A 24,721-nucleotide genomic window follows, 5' to 3' on the forward strand; every position below is an offset into this window, starting at 1 on the left:
GATGTGCGAAGATCACTGGTCGGTGCAGATTCAGTGGGCCAGAGGGCCTGTTTCTGCGCTGTATCTCTGAACTAAACATTTGCTTGTTGTTTTGAGGTACTTTGTCAGCTCCTTAATTTGAACCTTAGATTTAGGACTGAAGGTCACATTTGATATTTTTGTTTAATAATTGCGGTTAAAAGCAATTATTTAGAAAATGCCACAAGGAAATAATTATTTTGTCATGGATCAGCAATAATTTCAATCAAAGACAGAATAAGTTACATGGGGTTAATTCCCTCCTTCAGCTCATAAATAAACAAAGCAGTTGCGAAACCCAAGGCAATGGAGCTAGATTGGAGTCCACCATTAGGATCCAGTATCAAGAGATTGCACATGAAATGCCACTTGGGCAAGAGAGCAGAGAGCGACCCGCAAAGAAATGTGGTTAATTAGAAAGTAAATATAAATCTATCCCCATCTCAATATATAGTCAAAGCTATTACGTGGAAGGAGGTCCACAATAGTGTAATTATTTTAATAGACAATTAATAATAATACTAAGAATTTTGCATATTGATATTCAGGGAATGGAGGAATATGGATTATGTGCAGGCACATAAGAGTCGGTCTTGGCACCATGTACAGCACATTGTGCTGCACTGTTCTAGGTTCTAGGTTCTAATCACAAGGCAACTTGGTTTACTTACAGCAACATAATGCCTGAGTACGTAGTTGACACTTCCTCCATCTGATTTGGAGCAGAGACGTTTGTGGAACCTGGAAAACTCTTTGGTACCAATCTCACCATAGAGAATCGCAAATGGAAGTTCATTTCTTAAAGGTGCCTTAATATGATCCCCTTTAAATAAATAAGGTTTGGGTCTAATAATTAAAGACAAAAATCAGATTTAAACAATGTCCATAAGGTTCAATGTAAAATTAGACATAATAATCTTGCTTGAAGTAAGTTATTTGTTAAATTAAAATTCCAAATTTCATAATTCCTGTTACTGTTCTGGACTGTATCAGTGGAAAAAAATGTCCATAAAAATTGAACAAGAAAGCACATTGTATATTTATTTGTTATCATACCATGTTGCAATATACAAGGCAACATTTGAACCAAGTTCTGCAACCACAAGAAGAGTATTATTACAAATGAAAATTAATTAAATTTGTCTTGTACAGTACCCATGCCAAAGCCCACATTACTAGATCATGGATTTTCAAATTATTTGGAATTCTACTTCTCTCCAATTTCACATACACTTCTCAACATAAATTTTTCATTCACACAGTGTAACGTTTACCTCTCCAGAGCACTCTGCAGAACCACCTCCAACCTGTCAGGATTGCAGGTTTTCTCCCCATGTACATTTATAAAAGCAGAACAGCCTTCTGGAGGGGGCTCCTCTGCTGCAACCTAGTAAAAGAGATAGTTTCATTTATTTCTTCGGGAAATAAATCTAAATAGTTTACCCTTTCCAGTAAATTACACAAAACACCATGGCTTTCAACTTACCTGCTGAAACATTTGAACAGTGGCAGAATAAACCCGTAGGGATAAGGCAAACTTCAGAAGGTTGGCTTGCACAGGAGTCAAAATCTCACCAGCTTTCCGCAGTATATAATTGTAGTGGAACGTATCGCTTCCTGTCATGTAAAAAAAAATAATTACGTTGCTGCACATATAATTTCATTTCATGCTCCTTTCCATCTTCCTTCCTATAGGGTCTAAAGGGGCTGTCGCACTGCGGCCACCTAATCTGCGAGTTTAGAAGAGTTTGCCCTCGACTCAAACTCACAGCATGGTTGACACGTGGTCCTAGGAGGTCCTTGGAACTCTCCTTCATGCTCGAGGGAAGTTCCAGAATACTCGCGGCCTCAGCCAGGTCGCGGAAAAATTTTCAGCATGTTGAAAATTTTTCCGCGAGTAAAATTTGGTCAGCATGGCTGTTTTTAACTCGTAATGCAGTGGAGTGGGGTCGCCATTTAGTTACAGGCAGTCGAGAGCAGCCGTAGGCAATCTGTGCAGCCGTCTTTTACCTTCCTCTTCATCGTGGGTGTGAATTTCAGACAGCGCTCCCCCGCTTTCCCTGGCCCCCGCCTTTGCGATGTGTGTGTGTGTGTGTGTGTGTGTGTGTGTGTGTGTGTGTGTGTGTGTGTGTGTGTGTGTGTGTGTGTGTGTGTGTGTGTGCGCGCGCGTGCGTGCGGTCGATCAAGCTTGCAGTTTCAACGCGGACGGTCTATCCAGCTCGAGGTTTTCTAGGCGAGTGCCCTCGAGCTTGAAGGTCGAAGACACTCTTCTTAACTTGCGGATTATGTCGCCGCTGTGGGACAGCCCCTTTACACTCCTGGATAACATTTAATCTTGTTTGACCACTGAGCATAGACTAGCCAGGCAATGTAGTAGTACTTTCACCAGAACGTGGAAAGCAGTTTAAGGGAAACGAGATGTGGCAAAAAAGCTGTCCTTGACAGCAACACCAAGTTTCAATTAAAAAAAAATAAACAAAACTTCTCTCACATTTCCCATTTCTATCCAAGTTAATGAAAACAATTGATAGTTAACCATATAACCATATTAACCATATAACAATTACAGCACGGAAACAGGCCATCTCGACCCCTCTAGTCCGTGCCGAACACATAATCTCCCCTAGTCCCATATACCTGCGCTCAGACCATAACCCTCCATTCCTTTCCCATCCATATAACTATCCAATTTATTTTTAAATGATAAAAACGAACCTGCCTCCACCACCTTCACTGGAAGCTCATTCCACACAGCTACCACTCTCTGAGTAAAGAAGTTCCCCCTCATGTTACCCCTAAACTTCAGTCCCTTAATTCTCAAGTCATGTCCCCTTGTTTGAATCTTCCCTACTCTCAGTGGGAAAAGCTTTTCCACGTCAACTCTGTCTATCCCTCTCATCATTTTAAAAACCTCTATCAAGTCCCCCCTTAACCTTCTGCGCTCCAAAGAATAAAGCCCTAACTTGTTCAACCTTTCTCTGTAACTTAGTTGCTGAAACCCAGGCAACATTCTAGTAAATCTCCTCTGTACTCTCTCTATTTTGTTGACATCCTTCCTATAATTAGGCGACCAAAATTGTACACCATACTCCAGAATTGGCCTCACCAATGCCTTGTACAATTTTAACATTACATCCCAACTTCTACACTCAATGCTCTGATTTATAAAGGCCAGCACACCAAAAGCTTTCTTTACCACCCTATCTACATGAGATTCCACTTTCATGGAACTGTGCACAGTTATTCCCAGATCCCTCTGTTCACCTACATTCTTCAATTCCCTACCATTTACCATGTACGTCCTATTTTGATTTGTCCTGCCAAGATGTAGCACCTCACACTTATCAGCATTAAACTCCATCTGCCATCTTTCAGCCCACTCTTCCAACTGGCATAAATCTCTCTGTAGACTTTGAAACTCTACTTCATTACCCGCAACCCCACCTATCTTAGTATCATCTGCATACTTACTAATCCAATTTACCACACCATCGTCCAGATCATTGATGTACATGACAAACAACAGTGGACCCAACACAGATCCCTGTGGCACCCCACTCGTCACTGGCCTCCAACCTGACAAACAACCATCCACCATTACTCTCTGGCATCTCCCATTCAGCCACTGTTGAATCCATCTTGCTACTCCACCATTAATACCCAACCATTGAACCTTCTTAACCAACCTTCCATGAGGAACCTTGTCAAAGGCCTTACTGAAGTCCATATACACAACATCCACTGCTTTACCCTTATCAATTTCCCGAGTAACATCTTCAAAAAATTCAAGAAGATTAGTTAAACATGACCTTCCAGGCACAAATCCATGTTGACTGTTCCTAATCAGACCCTGTTTATCCAGATGCTTATATATATTATCTCTAAGTATTCTTTCCATTAATTTGCCCACCACTGACGTCAAACTAACAGGTCTATAATTGCTAGGTTTACTCTTAGACCCCTTTTGAAACAATGGAACAGCATGCGCAGTACGCCAATCCTCCGGCACCATTCCCGTTTCTAATGACATTTGAAATATTTCTGCCATAGCCCCTGCTATTTCTACACTAACTTCCCTCAATGTCCTAGGGAATATCCTGTCCGGACCTGGAGACTTATCCACTTTTATATTTCTCAAAAGTGTCAGTACTTCCTCTTCTTTGATCCTCATAGTTTCCATAGCTACTCTACTTGTTTCCCTTACCTCACATAATTCAATATCCTTCTCCTTGGTGAATACCGAAGAAAAGAAACTGTTCAATATCTCCCCCATCTCTTTTGGCTCTGCAGATAGTTGGCCACTCTGACTCTCTAATGGACCAATTTTATCCCTCGTTATCCTTTTGCTATTAATATAGCGGTAGAAACCCTTCGGATTTACTTTTACCTTACTTGCCAAAGCAACCTCATATCTTCTTTTAGCTTTTCTAATTTCTTTCTTAAGATTCTTTTTACATTCTTTATACTCCTCAAGCACCTCATTTACTCCATGCTGCCTATAACTATTGTAGATCTCCCTCTTTTTCCGAACCAAGTGTCCAATTTCCCTTGAAAACCATGGCTCTTTACAATTTTTACGATTTCCTTTCAACCGAACAGGGACATAAAGATTCTGTACTCTTAAAATTTCACCTTTAAATGTACTCCATTTCTCTTCCACATCTTTCCCATAAAACAAACTGTCCCAATTTACTCCTTTTAAATCCTTTCGCATCTCCTCAAAGTTAGCCTTTCTCCAATCAAAAATCTCAACCCTAGGTCCAGTTTTGTCCCTCTCCATAATTATATTGAATTGCAAATGCAGTCTAGACAATGGGGCAAACCTACGATGAAAGGTACACCAAATTAACCGCATGGGTTTTCTCCGGGTGCTCCGATTTCCTCCCACATTCCAAAGGCGTGCAGGTTTGTTGGCTCATTGGATTCTGTAAATTGTCCCTAGTGCGTCAAATAGAACTAGTGTACAGGTGATCGCTGGTCATCATGGACTCGGTGGGACGAAGGACCTGTTTCCACACTGTATCTCTAAACTGAACTACACTAATTGATATAGTTAACCACACGTAGCTGCTAGTTTTTCTTTAAATGATGGGCAAAAAAACCATATTGGATTTATTTTACATTAGCCTTAAGTCTTTTAATTCATACGCTTATGTTAAGAACAACTAATTATTGAATTTTGAAAAGAACAATCAGGTTAACTGAAGTTACTGGAAATAAGATGCAGCAGAAAAGGCCCAAGTAAAGCAATTGGGTATGCACTGGAGGAGACAAATATCGAGAACTGAAGTGTCATTTACTTCCAATTATCTTTTCTTCACCAGATGGGACTTTAGTTGAGTGGTTGATGGTCACTCACTTTGTGAAACTATCTTTGTTTAAAGACAATTTCTTGAAGAATTTGACAGTATTTAGATAATTTGGAGAATTTGTCGTGACATGTGAAAATCTACCTATATCATCAGAGTAGAGGAAATTACACCCACATCCATTTCTATTGGATGGATTGTTCTGGCCTTTCTAAAACCCTCATATTTTCAATGTATTCCAGGCATTTCCCATGTTCATCTTCTAATTATTTTACCAGTAACTAATGTGGTATCATGTTCATCATCAATGGCATCACAACTAACTTTGACCAATATCAAACCAGCAAATAAGGACCAGTAAATATTTTGGTCTGTAATTTTTAGCCTCCACAGAAAATCAGAATTAATCCTGTAGATGAACCGGCCCGTTTGCGGAGCTCGGATTCAGCCGCGGGACTTGCACACCATCACCCGGCGGGGTCGCAACATCGGAGGCTTAGATTGCCTCGGCGCAGAGGGAGAGCAAGGAGGGAAGAGACAATGACTTTGGGACTTTAAACTGTGTTGAGTATTTGTTTTATTATTATTCTATTTTATGACTGCAGGCTAAACCATTTTGTTGCACTGAAAAGTGCAATGACAATAACATTGAATCCAATCCAATCCAATATGAGAAAGAAATGACCAAACTTGTCAAACTGTATCAGCATATAATTAAGTGAATAGTACCTTCATGATCCTCTGGATGGGTTTCTTGAGTGGCATCCACAAAATCCCAGAATTTAGCTTTACTTTCTTCAGCCAGAAATTCACTGAAACAGAAACAATAAAAATCCTGCAATTTGCTTACTTCTTCAATGAAGTCATTATTATAAATAGAACATAGAACAGCACAACACAGGAACAGGCCCTTCAGTCTACCATACCCGTGCCAAACATGATGCCATGTTAAACTAATCTCCTCTACCTGAACATGATCCATATCCCTCCATTCCTTGCATATCCATGTGCCTATTTAAATGCCTCTTAAATGCCACTATCATATTTGCATCAACTACCATCACTAGCAGACAGTTCCAGCCACTCTGTCTAAAAAAATCTTGCCCGGCACATCTCCTTTAAACTTTGTCCCTCTCACCTTAAAACCACGCTCTCTAGTCTTTGGCAATTCAAACAATCCACAAAAACAATCCAAGTTTGTCCAATTTCTCCTTATAGCTAATACCCTTCTAATCCAGGTAGCATTCTGGTGACTCTCTTCTGTACATTCTCCAAGCCTCAACATCCTTCCTGTAAGATCTAGACACAATACCCCAAACGAGGCCTAAAGCTGCAACATGACCATGACCTTTATACTCAATGCCCCGATCTAGGAAAGCAAGCATGCTATATGCTTTCTTTATCACCCTATGTATTCATATTGCTACGTTCAGGAAGCTAATGTTAACAGCGTGATAAATAGATATTAGAAATTATCTTGCTAAGTGGCTATTTGACAATCCTTCCATGATTTATCCAAAATTCACAACTGCAGTTACTTGTTCAACTTAGAGAAACCTCACTTGTATCCCTTCTATTCTATTTGCTTGCATAGACTTGGGAGTGCAATTGAGATACTGCACCAAAACTATAACTGTTCATTATTATTGATCTAGTTAGATGGAAACATTCTCCACTGAATGACTATTTAAAAAACAACCTTTAAAGCAATTATGAATTTAAAATGGATATGTTAAATATAGAACACAAAGTGCAACACTAACATTTCAAAATGGAGGAAAGGAAAAAGGTGCCAACGCATTAGTTCAGTGAAAAGAAGGAAATCATATCCAGCAAAAAAGATGAGACTAATTCCTTTTTCCTTTTATATATTCGTTGTTGTGATGTTCAAAATCAAGGTATGTGACTCTGCCTCTGAGACCAAATAAAAATCATTAATTATCAGCTAGTGTAGAAAAGACTGTGACGGCATGACACCAATGCACACTTCTAAACTCCTATTCCTCCGTCCTTCAACAACTTCCACTCTCAAATATTAGAGCACGACAAGCTGTGAAACTGAATCAAAATAATTTGTTGTTGAATAACCAGAAATTACTATTGAAACCACCAGTTTGGTATCCCCCTTGTATTTGTAATGTAATTCTTTGCACAATCTCCACTTTTCAGCATCATATATTTACTTACTATAAAAGATTCACATTGTGATGAGCGTGAACCTTTCCAGTTGGATGGAAATAATTTACTCATATAGCTTACCAATCCTGTTAGCATTGTTCTAATGATAGGCAATGGAATTACCTTGCTTCCAGTAAATATGGCGTAGATGGCCACTTGGTGGTCAGCGTTGTTGTCACTGCTTTCGAGTCGGCATTCACAACCATGAAGGAAATATATAACAGAGCCACCGTTGCAAGAATACCAGAGTTGCGCTTCGCTGTATTAAGTACAATTGATTAGAAATTATCAGTATGAGTTCAACATAAACTAATTCAACTTACTTCAATATCATAGAATCAAACTCAATAGATACAGTAAAGAGGTACAAAACATTAGTTCAACCACACTTCTGAGTGTTATGCACAGTTCGGATTGCCACACCGTAGGAAGGATGCGGTATCAGAAAAGATTCATCGGGATGATCAAGGTCATCGCCTCAGTCTCCTACATTTCTGAGAGACTACACCCAGCCTATCCAATCTATCCCTATAACTAAAGCCATTCATCCAAGGCAACATCCTGGCTATTTGTTTCCTTCTATATCTGTAGCTCTGGATCAGCACCTGAGTGGAGAAACTGTACAGTGCATATCAGACAATAATTATCAGTTATTAGAAGCTGAGTAATCAACAATGAAATTGATCAATACTAAAACTAATCAATTTAATCAAAAAATGTCAACGTCAATGTGGGTCCAGTAAGATATAATATAATTACGCAGAAGAGTATGGCCATTCTTGAGGTTCGTACATCATTTTAATTGTTGACCCCATAAAGTACTCACATTATTGCAACAGTAAAATTCTGATCATCTTGAACATTCAAGACTTTGGTGGTGCCAGATTTGTATTTTTTCCAGAATACTTTTCCTTTTCTTAGCTGTTACACAGTATTTTAATAAATTTCCCAATAAATTTAAAAAGAGCATGGAAATGCATTCTTGGTGAGTTTTGAAAGAAAGCATGAACTACAACCCTGGTGACTTGAAGAAGAGTGTGAGAACTGGGGCCTCTGTGAGTTGGAAGAGGGCCTGGGAACCCCCACAAGTTGGAAGGGAGATCTGCAAACATTACTTGAGAAATCAGATACCAAATGGTCATATAGCAGATATAGTTTTACTGTTATCATAGGCAAAAATACTTACAATAATTTGCCTCTAACAGTTTGGCAAATAGAGGAATCCTGATTGACTCCTGATTGACGGAAAGCAATTTGAGGTAGGATAAGTATTCCCCTTCAGTTGAGGATACCTTCATCTACTTCATAGGAATATTGTGTTATTTTTGGATTGAGTGTTTTAACTCAATGTGATATTTTGCATTCTGATTCAAGCTCCATCAACAATCTAATTTATTTCACATTTGGCCTTTCAACAGCACGTTGCATTTGGCTCATTAGGAACATCACCCACTAATAGCCTATTTCGTGTGTGTGATTTGGTGACTGAACCCACACATATCTTTACTGCATTGTGAATTGACTTCTACATTTTGTTACACTTGTTTCAAGGATGGTAAATATTTGTGGGACTTTTCATAAAACACTCTGCTGCAGCCAGTAATGGTTTCAGTCCACAGGAGTAATGAACCAATACTACTTGTCCGCATTCCCCAAGCTTATCTTATGGATACACTTACTTTTGCAACCTTGCGAATCCAATCATACAGACAGATGTAGCCAACCAACAAATCACTGCAGATCCCAACCTCTGAGTAGAATTAGGTAGTGGACACTGAGACACCAATTCTACATTGACCCGGTGGCCTTCTCACTATTGTCAAAGGCCTCAAATAACTTGAAAGGGTATATTTTATATATTTTAAAAATCAAAATAATATTTCTTTTAAAACACCTTCAAGTGCAATAGATCATTACAATATTAAAATAATAATGGCACCTTTTAAATTAAGGTTAAAAAGCCATTTGAATGAGATCATGCTACATATGTGAACCACCCTTAGCATAAAGCTGAGGGGCGATATCTAACCTCCAGCTCTTTCCCAATTTGTACAGCGCAGTGTGCAGTCTAGGGACCAAAATACAGTTAATACCAAAATACATTTTGGCCCAAATTGCTGGCCCTGACAATTTGTCGTATATTGTCCTGGACGATTCTTCTAAAACTGCTTACAGCTTTTCTCTCTTTAAGACTCAGAGGTTATCCATTTCTTTCACTAATTTTTCACTTCCTTAATAAGTAACGGTTTCACAACGAGTTCCTCTCTCATTCCTCTGAAAGTTTATTGTTCGTTCCATAATGTTTGCTGAGACGTCACGGTGGCGCAGAGGTAGAGTTGCTGCTTTACAGTGAATGCAACGCCGGAGCCCTGGGTTCGATCCTGACTACGGGTGCTGTCTGTACGGAGTATGTACGTGTTCCCCGTGACCTGCGTGCGTTTTCTTCGAGATCTTCGGTTTACTCCCACACTCCAAAGACGGACAGGTTTGTAGGTTAATTGGCTTGGTAAATGTTTTTAAAAAATTGTTCCTAGTGGGTGTAGGATAGTGTTAATGTGCGGGGATCGCTGGTTGGCGCAGGCTCGGTGAGCTGAAGGGCCTGTTTCCGTGCTGTATCTCTAAACTAAACTAAACGAATGTGGTTGCTCCAAATGTGGCTGCTATCCTATTTCAGGGAAACGGTGTTGATGAACCCATCACTGGCACACTGACAATGTCCTTGCTGTTGCCTGCAAGTCAGCCAGCTAAGACCATAACTCACTGGAGCAGAATTAGGCCATTCGGCCCAATAAATCTGCTCTGCCATTCGATCATGGCTGAACTATTTGTCCCTCGCAACCTCATGCTCCTGCTTTCTCCACGTAACCTTTGGAGCCCTTACTAATCAAGAATCTATCAACCTTCTCTTTAAAAGCACCCAATGACTTGGCCTCCACCGCCATCTGTGGTAATGAATTCAACAGATACCTTCTGCCGAAAGAAATTCCTCCTGATTTCCACTATCAGTACGTTATTTTATTCTAAGGCTGTGCACTCTCCTACATTCTTCTGTTGCTGTAAACATCCTCTCCGCATCTACTCTATCTAGCACAGTCCATTGACGCCAATAGCAGGATGGTGCAGTTATAAACCAGGTGTTTGAACAATTTAAGCTGATGAGCTCATTCCCCAAGGCCAGTGGCACATTTCTCAAGTAGTCCAGGGGCCACCCATGTTGCAGCCACTAGGTCCTAGTGATCGGACAACAATTCATGGGAGCACCAGATCAAATAAAAGACCAAGGAAATACACAAGGCAAATATTTCGATAGCGAAAAGCTCATAATGATGCATGTGCCTTCCCCCATAATGGGAACCATTGTGGGGGGATGTTTTTATGTTAAAGCTATTTATTATTGTTATGTTTGTATTCTTTTTTATGTGCTGCATTGGCAAAAGGAATTTCACTACATTTAGGTGTATGTGACAATAAATCAACCTTTGAACCTTTGAACCTTTGGTTATTTGGTATCATTATTGCAGATTGACTCTTACTTTTGTGGCACAATGGCACTGCACGTTGCCCTGTTCCCTCACAACTCGAGCAACCTGGATTCAATTCTGACCTCAGAAACTGTCTGTGTGCCGTTTGCATATTCTTATCATCACTGCGTAATAGTTCCCCTGTGTTCGTTCCCACCCGTCCCCCTCATGCAGAAGTAGAACAAACAACAAGTTGCAAACATCAGCAGCTCCAATTTGGAAGCGAATCAGGGCCATATCGGCGTATATAACCACAGCAACGGAAGGGCAATATCTGGAGATTGGAGCTCCAAAGTTACAGCTCCATAATAATGGTCCATACGTGCTGACAATGGACTGCCTTCTGAAATGCTTTGGGAGACATTATATGATATTGCAGTATAGCCCTCGCCAAAATGACCGTCCTCTGAAACTCATGGTGGTTTAGAAATCATATTTTAGAACTTTAGATGTAATTTTAGAATCAATTCACCATCCACAATTAAAACGAAAACGCATAGCAGAGCCTAAATAAGCAGACACCACAATCGGCATTTCTTCAGAATCAACTTATGTACTATTGTCTTTCTCCCAGCAAATATTTTCTGAGTTGACTATTTCAGCACGTCCTTGCTTTATATTTAATTCTAGACCAAGTGGGACCCGTTGGGTCCCCTCCCCTCAACGCGCGAATGCGGGAGGAGGGGGGCGGCCTGCGGCGTCACACACACACTAACCACCCCCATTAATATTATATTAATATTATTCATTCACTCCTTTTACCCCATCCCCCACCCTATCCACTCACGTATAGCCCTCAACTTGCAGGCTCGGCTAGAGAGGGAGGGGAGTAGAGAGAGGGGGACAGAGGGACACAGAGAGGGGTGGCGAGGGGGGAGAGGGGGAGTGAGGGGAGGGGGAGTGAGGGGAGGGGGAGAGAACCGAGCCAAGGCACGAATGAATGTCGACCATAGGAGCGTGGGTTGGGCCGACACAATCTTCAACTATGATCTTTGGTGTTCAGTCGACAGGGCGACTTTTGAACAACGGGGGGGAGAGGAGGGCGGTCACGTCAGTCGCAGCGCAAGCAGACGGCACGACAGGCACGCAGATCCATTGTCATGTCATGAGCGAAAAAACAGGCATTTTGATTTCAAAGTTTGATCAGATTTTGTGAAGATTTTTATTAATAACTCAAGAAATAAAGCACAACATTTTCAGGTAAACCAATTTCGGACTCCATGGGGTAAATCTCTACCAGAATAAGTAAATTTTTCCCGGTCGCGGGTCGTTTTTTTTTATATAGAAGAAAGACAGACAGGCACACAGGCAGACAGGCACACAGGCAGACAGGCACACAGACACTCACACACACGATCAGCGTTTTATAGTTATATCAGGATGTATTAGACTTAATACCCAATTGCCTTTTACTCATTTCCAAACTGATCCACAAATCAAAACATCTTTGGACTGCTCAATGCAACTTATAAGAAATGTACAGGAAATGTGCAGGATACTGCCAGCCCAATCTTTGCAAAATTGACAGCCAAATGACAACTTTTCATTATTTTCATTTAACCACATTAAAAATGGAACGGTGGCACAGCAGTAGAGTTGCTGCCTTACAGCGCCAGTGAACTGGGTTCAATCGTAGCTACGTGTGCTATCTGTACAAAGTTTGTATGTTCTCCCCGTGATCGTGTAGGTTTTCTCCGGGGTCTCCGGTTTTCTCCCACTCCAAAGAAGGGCAGGTTTGTAGGTTAATTGGCTTGGTATAATTGTAAATTGCCCCTAGCGTGTGGATAGCGTTAGTGTGTGGCGATCGCAGGTCGTCGCAGATGCGGTGAGCCAAAGGGCCTGTTTCCGTGCTGTATCTCTGAACTAAAATGCCACAATATCTATGTCGAAGGTGCCAGAGCCTCACCATTATGTTGACTTCTAGGCCATTATCTTTGATGCTCATTGTTAGGAATGCAATGTTGTTAGTGTCGGTGCATGCATTGAAAATGTTGTTTTATTTATATGTCACCATGCCAACATTTCCCAGATATTCCAAAGCTGCACCTTTCTAGATAAAGTAATGTGAAGGAAACACAGCACCCAAGTTGAGCATCAAAAATAACAAGGTAGTAACAGTGCAGGAAGGCACTGCAGATGCTGGTTTATACAGAGGATAGACACAAACTGCAAATTAATTCAGCAGGTCAGAGAGCATTTCTGGAGTAAAGGAACAGGTCACTTTTTGGGTCAGAACCCCTCTTCAGTCAAATATATTGATTATTTTTGGAACTTTATTGACTCGGACATCCGGAGTATGTTCAAGAAGGAACTGCAGATACTGGAAAATCGAAGGTACACAAAAAAGCTGGAGAAACTCAGCGGGTGCAGGGTTTCGACCCGAAACGTTGCCTATTTCCTTCGCTCCATAGATGCTGCTGCACCCGCTGAGTTTCTCCAGCCTTTTTGTGTACCTTCAGAGTATGTCCAAGCTTGTTTTGTAATTTTATACTTCTGTTCTGGACCAACAATGTCTCTGATTAATGTCCCATCCAAAAGATGGAAATCCTTCACTACTCCACAAGTGAAACTTCTGTGCTTGTGACTCTGAATGGGATGAATCCAAGGCATACCACTGGAGAAGCATGATTGGCCTAACGAATTGGAAGCAAAAAATTACTGATACTGAAAAGTTAACTAAAAAAACTAGATGGGCACACCGGCACAATAATATGGTTAGCATGCAAGGATGCCATCATACTTTGGTTGGTAACATAGCCAAAGTAGCCAGCTCATGATCTGACTGCCAGTGCTATGCTTTGATGCAAACTCATGAGCATAATAGTTTAGACATACAGCGCGGAAACAGGCCCTTCGGCCCACCGGGTCCGTGCCGACCAGCGATCCCCGCACACTAACACTATCCTACACCCATTAGGGCCAATTTTTACATTTACCAAGCCAATTAACCTACAAACCTGCATGTCTTTGGAGTGTGGGAGGAACCCAAAGATCTCGGAGAAAACCCACGCAGGTCAAGGGGAGAACGTACAAACTCCGTACAGACAGCACCCATAGTCAAGATCGAACCCGGGTCTCTAGCGCTGCAGTCGCTGTAAGGCAGCAACTCTGCCGCTGTGCCAGTGTCCGCCCAAATAATACATGGATAAAGTTGAAAAAAACAAACGATTTTTTAATATTATAAATTATTTCATTCATAAAGGCTCGGCAGCATACAAGCTGTGGATGCAAAGTCTTGAACTACGCTTGGGTGGTGAAGAGGCAAGAAGTGCTGTGACGATAGTGGTAGGATGAGCTGGTAGTATATTTATACTGCTCTGGATACTATCATGGGCATTGCTTTGCACTCCGCTTGAATTATTGTATGCACGCTATTTGTTTGGAGTCTGAAGTAGGGTCGCGACCCGAAACGTCACGTAATTTTTACCTCCAGATATGCTGCTGAATTACTCCAGCACTTTGTCTATCTTTAGTATAAACCATTTAGTATATCTTTAGTATAAACCATTTAGTATAAACCATCATCTTCAGTTCTTGTTTCTATCGATATATATCACCTTGAATCAAGTGTGTGCATCCGCATACGTTGACCTGAACAGATTCTGCATGCCAACACTGGGCACAAGTGTCTAAGAAGGAACTGCAGATGCTGGTTTAAACCGCAGATAGACACAAAAAGCTGGAGTAACTCAGCGGGACAGGCAGCATCTTTGGGAAGAAGGGTCTCGACCCGAAACATCACCCGTTCCTTCTCTCCAGAGATGCTGCCTCTCCCGCTGAGTTACTCCAGCTTTTTGTGTCTATCTGCAGGCACATGCAAAGATCTTATAGCAGATCTTTGGGCACATGTTCCGGGTTAAAGCAGGGCGCTCACTCCCTCCCGCTGCCTCCAATCACAATGCCCGTCGTGTCGCGCTCCCGGACCCGGGCCGCCGGCTGAGGCCCCGCCCACAGCCACTCCCCTCTGCTGATTGGTCAACGCCCCAAGCAACAGCCCGCAGCTGCTCCCGATTGGTGGAACCGGCTCTCCATCACAGCTTGTTGGGAAAGTTGTTCATCTCTGCAACATCCCTCCCCATCACCTCCCCTCCACATCACCTCCCCTCTACTCCACATCCCCTCTACCTCCCTCCCCTCCACATCACCTCCCCTCTACCTCCCTCCCCTCTACCTCCCTCCCCTCTACCTCCCTCCCCTCCACATCACCTCCCCTCCACATCACCTCCCCTCCACCTCCCTCCCCATCACTTCCCTCCCCATCACTTCCCTCCCCACCACTTCCCTCCCCACCATCCCCCCTGCCCTCCACCCCCCTGCCCTCCACCTCCCTCCCCTCCACTCCACCTCCCTCCCCATCACCTACCTCCCTTCCACACCATCCCCTCCACCTCCCTCCCCATCACTTCCCTCCCCCTGCCCTCCCCATCCCCTCCACCTCCCTCCCCATAACCCCCCTCCCCTCCACCTCCCTCCCCATCACTTCCCTCCCCTCCATCTCCCTGCACACCATCTCCTCTGTCCCCTCCACTCTACCTTCCCTCCCTCCTCCCCCTCTCTTTCTCTATCTGCAGGCACAAGTGCCGGGTTAAAAGCAGGGCCCCCCTCTCTGTCTCTCCCATCTCTTTCTATCCCGCCCCTCACTATCACCCTCTCTGTCTCTCCCTCTCTCCTCCACTCCAACGGGCGCGGAGCCTTCACACAATCCCTTCAGTAAATACAACGGTGCACGGCCTCGCCGGGTCGCCGGCCAGGAGCCGCTAATGTGACGGTGCAGCAGCAGCAACAACAGCGCCACCCAAGGAGCCACTCGCCCGTCAACCCACCACTGTGCCCCGGCCGCCGCCATTCACTAGGGCAGCGGCTACGAGCCGCTCATTCGCCTCCGTTCACTCACCGGAGCCGGAGACCCAGAGCGCCGCCATCTTGGGTGTCCACAGCCTCACCCGAGGACCCGGTGGGTCGTCTTCCTGATCCCCGATTAAATTACAACAACCGCCTCTTCCTTTTGGCAAAGCGCCCCTCAACAATTAAAGTGTTGATAATAATTTTTTAATATTTTCCAAAGATGTTAATTTTGAATAAAATGCATTAAAATGATTTGACATACAGGCGGCCACGATGGGCAACTACTATTGGAAGCAAAGATCTTAGAGCTTTGGGAGGACGTCGCGGGGGGCGGGGCCTCTGGCTGCGTCATAGCTGGGGCGGGGTCTCTGGCTGCGTCATCGCTGGGGGCGGGGCCTCTGGCTGCGTCATCGCTGGGGCGGGGCCTCTGGATGTGTCATCGATGGGGGCGGGGTCTCCAGCTGCGTCATCGCTGTGGGCGGGGCCTCGGGCTGCGGCGTCGCTAGGGGCGGGGTCTCTAGCTGCGTCATCGCGGGGGCGGGTCTCGGGAGGAGTGTAAAATCCTGCAGAGGCTGCAAACCTGAAATAGGAATACTTTATTGTCACAGTGTTCAAGAAGGAACTGCAGATGCTGGAAGGTCGAAGGTACACAAAAATGCTGGAGAAACTCAGCGGGTGCAGCAGCATCTATGGAGCGAAGGAAATAGGTGACGTTTCGGGCCAAAACCCTTCTTCAGATTGATGGGGGGTGGGGGGGGGGGGAGAAGGAAGGAAAAAGGGAGGAGGAGGAGCCCGAGGGCGGGGGGATGGGAGGAGACAGCTCGAGGGTTAAGGAAGGGGAGGAGACAGCAAGGGCTAGCAAAATTGGGAGAATTCAACGTTCATGCCAACCGGACGCAAGCAACCCAGGTGGAATATGAGGTGCTGTTCCTACAATTTCCGGTGTTGCTCACTCTGGCAATGGAGGAGACCCAGGACAGAGAGGTCGGATTGGGAATGGGTGGGGGAGTTGAAGTGCTGAGCCACCGGGAGTTCAGGTAGGTTATTGCGGACTGAGCGGAGGTGTTCGGCGAAACGATCGCCCAACCTCATAACCGCTTAGTCTCACTGATGTAAATCAGCTGACATCTAGAGCAGCGGATGCAGTAGATGAGGTTGGAGGAGATACAGGTGAACCTTTGTCCAACCTGGAACGACTGCTTGGGTCCTTGAATGGAGTCGAGGGGGGAGGTGAAAGGACAGGTGTTGCATTTCTGGCGATTGCAACGGAAAGTGCCCGGGGAGGGGCAGGTACGGGAGGGAAGGGAAGAATTGACAAGGGAGTTGCGGAGGGAGCGGTCTTTGCGGAAGGCAGACATGGGGGGAGATGGGAAGATGTGGCGAGTGGTGGGGTCACGTTGGAGGTGGCGGAAATGGCGGAGGATTATTTGTTGTATTTGCCGGCTGGTGGGGGTGAAAGGTGAAGACTAGGGGGACTCTGCCCTTGTTGCGAGTGCGGGGATGGGGAGAGAGAGCAGTGTTGCGGTATGGACGAGACCCTGGTTCGAGCCTCATCTATGGTGGAGGGTGGGAATCCCCGTTCCCTGAAGAAACTTTATTGTCACATGTGACTAGGCACAGTAAAGCAAGAGTCAACGGTGTTTCATTGTCATATGTCCCAGATAGAACAATGAAATTCTCACTTGCTGCAGCCAAACAGAATATGTAAACATAGTGTTCAAAAGTGAACTGCAGATGCTGGAATATCGAAGGTACACAAAATTGCTGGGGAAACTCAGCGGGTGCAGCAGCATCTATGGAGCGAAGGAAATAGGCGACGTTTCGGGCCGAAACCCTTCTTCAGACTGATGGGGGGTGGGAGAAAGAAGGAAAAGGGGAGGAGGGGGAGGAGCCCGAGGGCGGGCGGATGGGAGGGTGGGAGGAGACAGCTAGAGGGTTAAGGAAGGGGAGGAGACAGCAAGGGCTAGCAAAATTGGGAGAATTCAATGTTAATGCCATACGGACGCAAGGTCCCCAGACGGAAGATGAGGTGCTGTTCCTCCAATTTCCGCTGTTGCTCACTCTGGCAATGGAGGAGACCCAGGACAGAGAGGTCGGATTGGGAATGGGAGGGGGAGTTGAAGTGCTGAGCCACCGGGAGTTCAGGTAGGTTATTGCGGACTGAGCGGAGGTGTTCGGCGAAACGATCGCCCAACCTACGCTTGGTCTCCCCAAGTTTACTATGTAAACATAGTACCAGGGCTGCCAACATTGGGTGAGAGTTGAGAGTGAGAAATTGCGAGGGAGCGTAGCGATCGAGGGGGGGGGAGGGTGTGGGAGGGGGTGTTCCCCCTCCCATAGTAGGCTCCGAAGGCAGCACCAATGCCCCAATCACCCGGTACGCTCCTGGGTCCGGGCCGGGGTTAAAACTCCATGGGGTGTGGACAGAGCGGTCGACGGACATAGAGCCGCCGGAGGTGAGGGTGGGAGGTGGGTGCCGTGCCTCAGGGAGGATGGGGGAGGGAGGTTGGTGCTGGAACCACTGCCGTCATGTCTCACCTATCACACCATCTGCATGGGAGAAACTAATCCCCAAAACTAATCCCCCAAAATCATCCCGCAGGCCGGTAGTTTGACAGCCCTGCGTTAAACCAATGTGCTTGAATCACATATCCTGGGAAAAAGACTATGCATTCACTTTATATTCCCCTCGTGGTTTTTACTCACGTCTACAACAATTTTTGCTTTATTTTGAACTTTCAGCACCCGCAGATATTTGAGCGTGAGAAATTTTGTGATCAGTGTGAGAGGATGAGAATTTTGTGAAATGCGTGAGGCTCACGCTCAATGCGTGAGAGTTGGCAGTCCGGCTAATAATGCAAACATTTTATGCAAGCTCCAATTTTTTGGACAAAAATCACTTATTACTGATTTATAACAGTTGAGTTACTTTAAGACCATTTCAAAAATGATGGCACTCAACAAACAATCAACTAACAAATTAAAGCAAACTAAAAGGAAATAACATGTTCCCTTTCCTGACTCTACCTCTGTTAACAGAGCAAAGGGATATTAATCTCAAGAATCAAAATGGGGAAAGTGAGGGCAATTTTGCTTATATGGTAATTCTAAGCCCATTCAGATCTTCATACAGTCAGAGTTATACAACATGTACGTGGCTGGCCCAATTTGTCCATAATGATCAAGTTGGCATTCTGCGTGCCCAGGGACTGGCTGCCGTTTCCAGATCAGCTCGTGTCCCAGGGACTGGCTGCAGTTCTCACGTCGGCTCGCCTGCCCCGACCCTGCGAAAACGAATTGAAAAAAAACGTGGATTTTCGGGTTACGGGCCGGATTCGGCCCGTGTGCCGCAGGTTCCCGAACCCTGTCCTAGATGATTGGCCTCATTGTGGTCCTCCCCATGTTTTACAACCGATTCACCTGGTTAGTTCTATCTCTGGCTGCTTCATGTTGTCAGCGGCTGCACATCCAACCAAGAAAGAAGAGAAGAGACGCGACGTCACTCACAGCCGCCAACAGACGCGCTTCCCCGGACCGCACAGATCGTTGTGATGTGACGCAAAAAGAGAAACTGTGCAGGGACTGAAGACAGCGTGTGAATTCTGTCATCAGCGTGAGAATTGGATGAAATGCGTGACTCTCACGCTCAAAGCGTGAGAGTTGGTAGCCCTGTCTAAGGCCAGAATGTCTAAGGTCAGACTCATCCATGCCTTCATCTCCTCCCGACTGGACTACTGCAACTCACTTCTCCTTGGCATCAGCTCCACCTACATCAACCGACTCCAACTGGTCCAGAACGCAGCCGCCCGACTCATCACCCACACCAAATCCTGGCATCACATCACTCCAGTCCTCAAACAACTTCACTGGCTTCCCATCTCCCACCGGATCAACTACAAAATCCTGATCCTCACCTACAAAGCCCTCCACCATCTGGCCCCCCCATATCTCACTGACCTCCTCTCCCCCTACCAACCCTCACGGTCCCTCAGATCCACATCAGCCGGTCTCCTCTCCATCCACAAGTCCAACCTCCGCAGTTTTGGGGACAGAGCCTTCTCCAGGGCAGCTCCCAGGCTCTGGAACTCCCTCCCCCAACTGATCCGCAATTCCGTGTCCCTCACCATCTTCCAGTCCCGCCTCAAGACCCATCTCTTCACCTCTGCCTATCCTTAGCCCCACGTCCCCCTCCCTTTTCATCTGTGCATTAATTGCCTCATATTGTGTTTTATATTGAATTCTGTCTTTACTTTGTGTACTAGTCATGTCTTTACTATTTATTTCATTCCCCTTACATGTTTTTCCTCTACCTGCTAAATTTTTGTAAGGTGTCCTTGAGACTCTTGAAAGGCGCCCATAAATAAAATGTATTATTATTATTATTAGAATGTGACAACAGACGCACAGGGAGACACATATACAAAGGAAGACACACACACACACACACAGGGAGACAGACACGCACCCACACACACACAGGGAGACAGATACACACACACACGCACAGGGAGACAGACACACACACACACAGGGAGACAGACAGACACACACACAGGGACACACACTCACACACAGGGAGACACACACAGGGAGACACGCACAGAGACACACAGGGAGACACACACACACACACACACACACACACACACACACACACACACACACACACACACACACACACAGGGAGACACACACAGAGACACACACACACACCTCTCCACCCCTCCCCCCCCCACCATCCTCCCCATCCCTCCATCTTTCCTCCCCCTCCCTCTCTTTCCCGGCCGCCCAATGGAGAGTCTGGGGGGGCACGGTGTAGCGTGGATTGGCAGCGCTGGCGCTGCCGTGTGAGTTGAAGGGCAGGAGGGAGGGAGGGAGCTAGGTTGCCGCGGCAGCGCAGCGCTCGCAGACGGCGCACAAAAGCGCTGACACCCGCTGCCCGGGACCGACACGCTTCCCCAATCCGTGCAGATCGCTGTCATGTGGCGTAAAGAGACAAACTGTGCAGCAAAGATCCTATAGCTCCGCTATAGGATCTTTGCTGTGCAGGGACTGAAGTGAGAATTCTGTCTTCAACGTGAGGGCGTGAGAATTGGCTGAAATGCGTGACTGTCACACTCAAAGCGTGAGAGTTGGCAGCCCTGTAGTACACTGTCAACAATGTGACAAACGAGAGAAAAAAAAAATCACAAACTCCTCCAAACACTCAACAGGGGAGACAAAGAGAAAGTGTTAATATTCAGGTCAGAAATTCAACTAGTTATACAGGTCCACCACAGATTTTCCGAGAACTGGTGGTACAGCACCTTTAATCCGGACAAAATCACGAGAGCGCACATGAAATCCTCCGCAGATGTCCCCCCGAAAATGTGGCACCTTGGCTGGATGAGGTGGCCGATCTCTATCTCATCGGGACTTCCATGGACGATCGGCGGGTCGAAATTGTACAAGGCTCTGAAACCAATGGTGCCGGAAAATTGGTGGTAATTACTCCAAGTAATAATGCAGGCACACGCTGGTAAATGACAAATAATTTTCCCGCTTACTTTCCAGACATTGACCTTCTCCAACAAGAGAGAATCTTTTTAGTTTGGAGATGCAGTATGGAAAGAGGCCCTTCGGCCTACCTTACACACAAGGGACCATTTTTTACTGAAGCCAAAAAACACCTACAAACTTGCACATCTTTGAAATATGGGAGGAAATCGGAACATCCAGAGAAAATCCATGCAGTCACAGGGACAATGTGCAAACTCCATACAGACAGCACCTGTTGTCAGGATCGAACACCACTGTGCTGCCCTAACCAACCATGCCATAATCAATGGCATTGCAATTGCTGAATTCCCCCTATCACTAAACGGGTTACCAGACATCTGGTCACCACTGACCAAAAACTCAACTGCATATAAATACAGTGGCCACAAGAGTAATTCAAAGACTGGGTTGTATGGGGCTAGAGAATTACTACAGTCCTTTCCATCTTCTACAAGGCATGTCAGAAACATAATGTAATACTTTCCACTTGCCTGGATGAGTGCAGCATGAACAATTCTCAAGAATCTCAGCACCATCCAGCTCTGTTAGAATGAGATTTTCTCTGACCAATTTGATTGAATTTTTGAAAGAGGTAATAAAATGTTTTGGTGAGGGCGATGCAATTGATGTAGTCTATATGGACTTCAGTAAAGCATTTCATGAGGTCTTGCATGAGAGACTAGTACAAAAGGTTAGAGCTCCTTGGACCCAAGGCTAGCTGGCAAATTGAATCCAAAATAAAAACAGAAAAACCTGCAGAAACTCAGCAGGGCAGGCAGGAACATTGTGACCAGTGGAGTACCACAGGGATCAGCGCTGGGACATTGCTATTTGTAATATACATTCATGATGTGGGTAGGAATACAGGAGGGTTGGTTACTAAGCTGGCAAATGACAGATACAAACAGGTGGGGTACTTGATAGCAAGAACAAAAGTTGTAAATGACAGTAAGATATTGGATTGCTGGAAAATGGGCAGATCAATGGCAGATTCAATTTAATTGTGAAAATGAGAGGTGATGCACTTTGGGAAGACAGATAAGGATAGGGCATACAAAATTAATGATCATAAGGTCATTAGATCATAAGTGATAGGAGTAGAATTAGGCCATTTGGTTAACCTACTAATTCCTGGGATCATTCTTGTAAACTTCCTCTGGACCCTCTCCAGAGCCAACACATCCTTCCTCAGATATGGTGCCCAAAATTGCTCACAATATTCCAAATGCGGCCTTATGGAGCCTCAACATTACATCCCTGTTTTTGTATACAAGCCCTCTTGAAATAAATGCTGGCATTGAGTTTGCTTTCTTTACTACTGATAGTACGGTCCTTGGACGTACTGAGGAACTAAGGGACCTGCGTGTATTGTCATGGTTCCTTGAAGATGATAGCACAAGTAGACAAGGTGGTACAGAAAGCACAGACTCTAGACAGGCCACTATTCTTCATTAGCTGATGTATTTGACAAGCAGATTGTTGGACAACGGCCCAAGATGAAAAGACAAAAGATGTGCAATAAGGATAGAAGAGTTACGAATTGTGAAGCCAGAGGAAGGAATGCAGGTGGAAACTGTTCACCCTAAGCAACGATACTCCAGAACAAAAGTCACCTGAACCTTAATCGTCAAGCTGCACCGTACCGAAGGGATTTTAGAAGGCTAGTCACTGTTCATGAAATATCATGCAAAAAATAAATACTTTCAGTGTGTGATTTCAGAGTTGCCACATACATAGAACACAAAACAGTACAGCACAGGAACAGGTACTTCAGTCCACACTGGGCCTAATATGTTGCCAAGTAAAATGAATCCAGATTATTCATATCCTTCAATTATCTGCATATGCATGTGCATAACTAAAAGCCTGTTAAATGCCACTATTGTATCTGCCCTGGTGGCGGCAGACATAATGGTGGTGTTGCAGGCACTCACCACCCTCTCCTTAAAAAAAACTCGCCCCACACATCTCTTTAGACTTCCGACTTTACTTTAGACTTTAGAGATACAACGTGGAAACAGGCCCTTCGGCCCACTCAGTCCGTGCCGAGCAGCGATCACCCCGTACACTAGCACTAAAGCAGGAACTCTACCGTTGCACCACTGTGCAGCCCTCACCTTAAAGCCACATCCTCCACATAATGTAATGAAGGAGTTTGAAGGACTTAAACAAGTATGCTGATCAGTTCATATCTGCCATTTACACACTTGACGTAGGATAACAATTCAGATTCAGTGATAGTTCTGGGGATTATTGCTGGGTCCAGTTATGAGGAGATGATACAAATACCTAACAATGGGAGGAGAATACCTGCAGTCCTCACCAAGATGATGTACTTGTGTCTAGCTAAGGAGAAGACCAGCATAATCATCTTGTCATGTCTTGCGTGGAATGTAGGAAAGGTTAATGTGTTAACCAGCTCAGGTATCTGGAATATCTTTGCAGATCCATGTAATTCCTATGAAGTAAGTACCCTTTTTTTTTAATCAGACCCATCTTCCAATGATACTTTCATGTCAAGTATTCTCCATCACATTCTTTTCATTGTCAGCACCATCATTCCTCATTTTCTATGCACGTCATCACCTCCTCATACACTTTTGCCACTTATTGTGATGCATCCGTTTAATTGTCACCTGCTGAGAATGATTACATCCTTCAGATGTGCACTCGTGTTTTTTTTTAGATCCTTGCAATATAAAAGAGCTCAGCAGACAAGAGAGAAGAAGAGGGCTAGAGATGAGCTGCCACAAATAATTCATCTACATGTTGATGAAGAGGAGGCCCTGGAGATATGTGTCGCATTCTCGCACCTCTTTGTAGATAATAGGAAGCTGGTGATGCATAGGCAATGTTTCTAACACAGATATACTGATAGTATTTCATCGGTGATGGAACATTTGAGAGGATTGGGTTTGATGATCTCCAAGATTGACTTTACGATGACTAAATCACATCCCTTGCTTTTATCTTTAAAAAAACCCACAAGCAGCTCGTCACACAACAGAAGGTAGTCCCTCGGAGAATCTTATTCCTTTCAGCTTGCATTTCCATTAGCTGTACAACCACACACCAGTGTGAATAATTATACTTTCTTTGAACTCCGCTTGGACGGTTAGTTGAGAAGTGATGAGAGGTGACCCAGTGACATAAATGGCTGAAGAAGGGTCTCGACTCGAAACGTCACCCATTCCTTCTCTCCGGAGACGCTGCCTGTCCCGCCTGAGTTATTACAGATTTTTGTGTCTGTCTTCGGCTTTACAGTGTCCATTTCAGAAGCATAATAACATAGCGCAGAGAAAAGTTGTGACA

General features: G+C 44.7%; 1 protein-coding gene across 2 annotated transcripts in view; it reads right to left on the reverse strand.

Moving 5' to 3' along the window:
- Positions 1-16,025, reverse strand: part of uggt1 (UDP-glucose glycoprotein glucosyltransferase 1) — a 106,625-nt gene extending 90,600 nt beyond the window's left edge. For both annotated transcript variants that reach the window (XM_033031404.1, XM_033031403.1), the window contains exons 1-6: positions 15,921-16,025; positions 7,629-7,764; positions 6,057-6,139; positions 1,505-1,635; positions 1,293-1,405; positions 690-864 (exon numbers count right to left, since the gene is read on the reverse strand). In XM_033031404.1, the coding sequence (XP_032887295.1) occupies positions 690-864; positions 1,293-1,405; positions 1,505-1,635; positions 6,057-6,139; positions 7,629-7,764; positions 15,921-15,948 (666 nt within the window). In that variant the 5' untranslated portion in view covers positions 15,949-16,025. The remainder of the gene's footprint in view (positions 1-689; positions 865-1,292; positions 1,406-1,504; positions 1,636-6,056; positions 6,140-7,628; positions 7,765-15,920) is intronic.
- Between the last annotated feature and the right edge of the window lie 8,696 nt (positions 16,026-24,721).

Source organism: Amblyraja radiata, chromosome 13, assembly GCF_010909765.2.
Source record: "Amblyraja radiata isolate CabotCenter1 chromosome 13, sAmbRad1.1.pri, whole genome shotgun sequence".
Classification (NCBI taxonomy): domain Eukaryota; kingdom Metazoa; phylum Chordata; class Chondrichthyes; order Rajiformes; family Rajidae; genus Amblyraja; species Amblyraja radiata.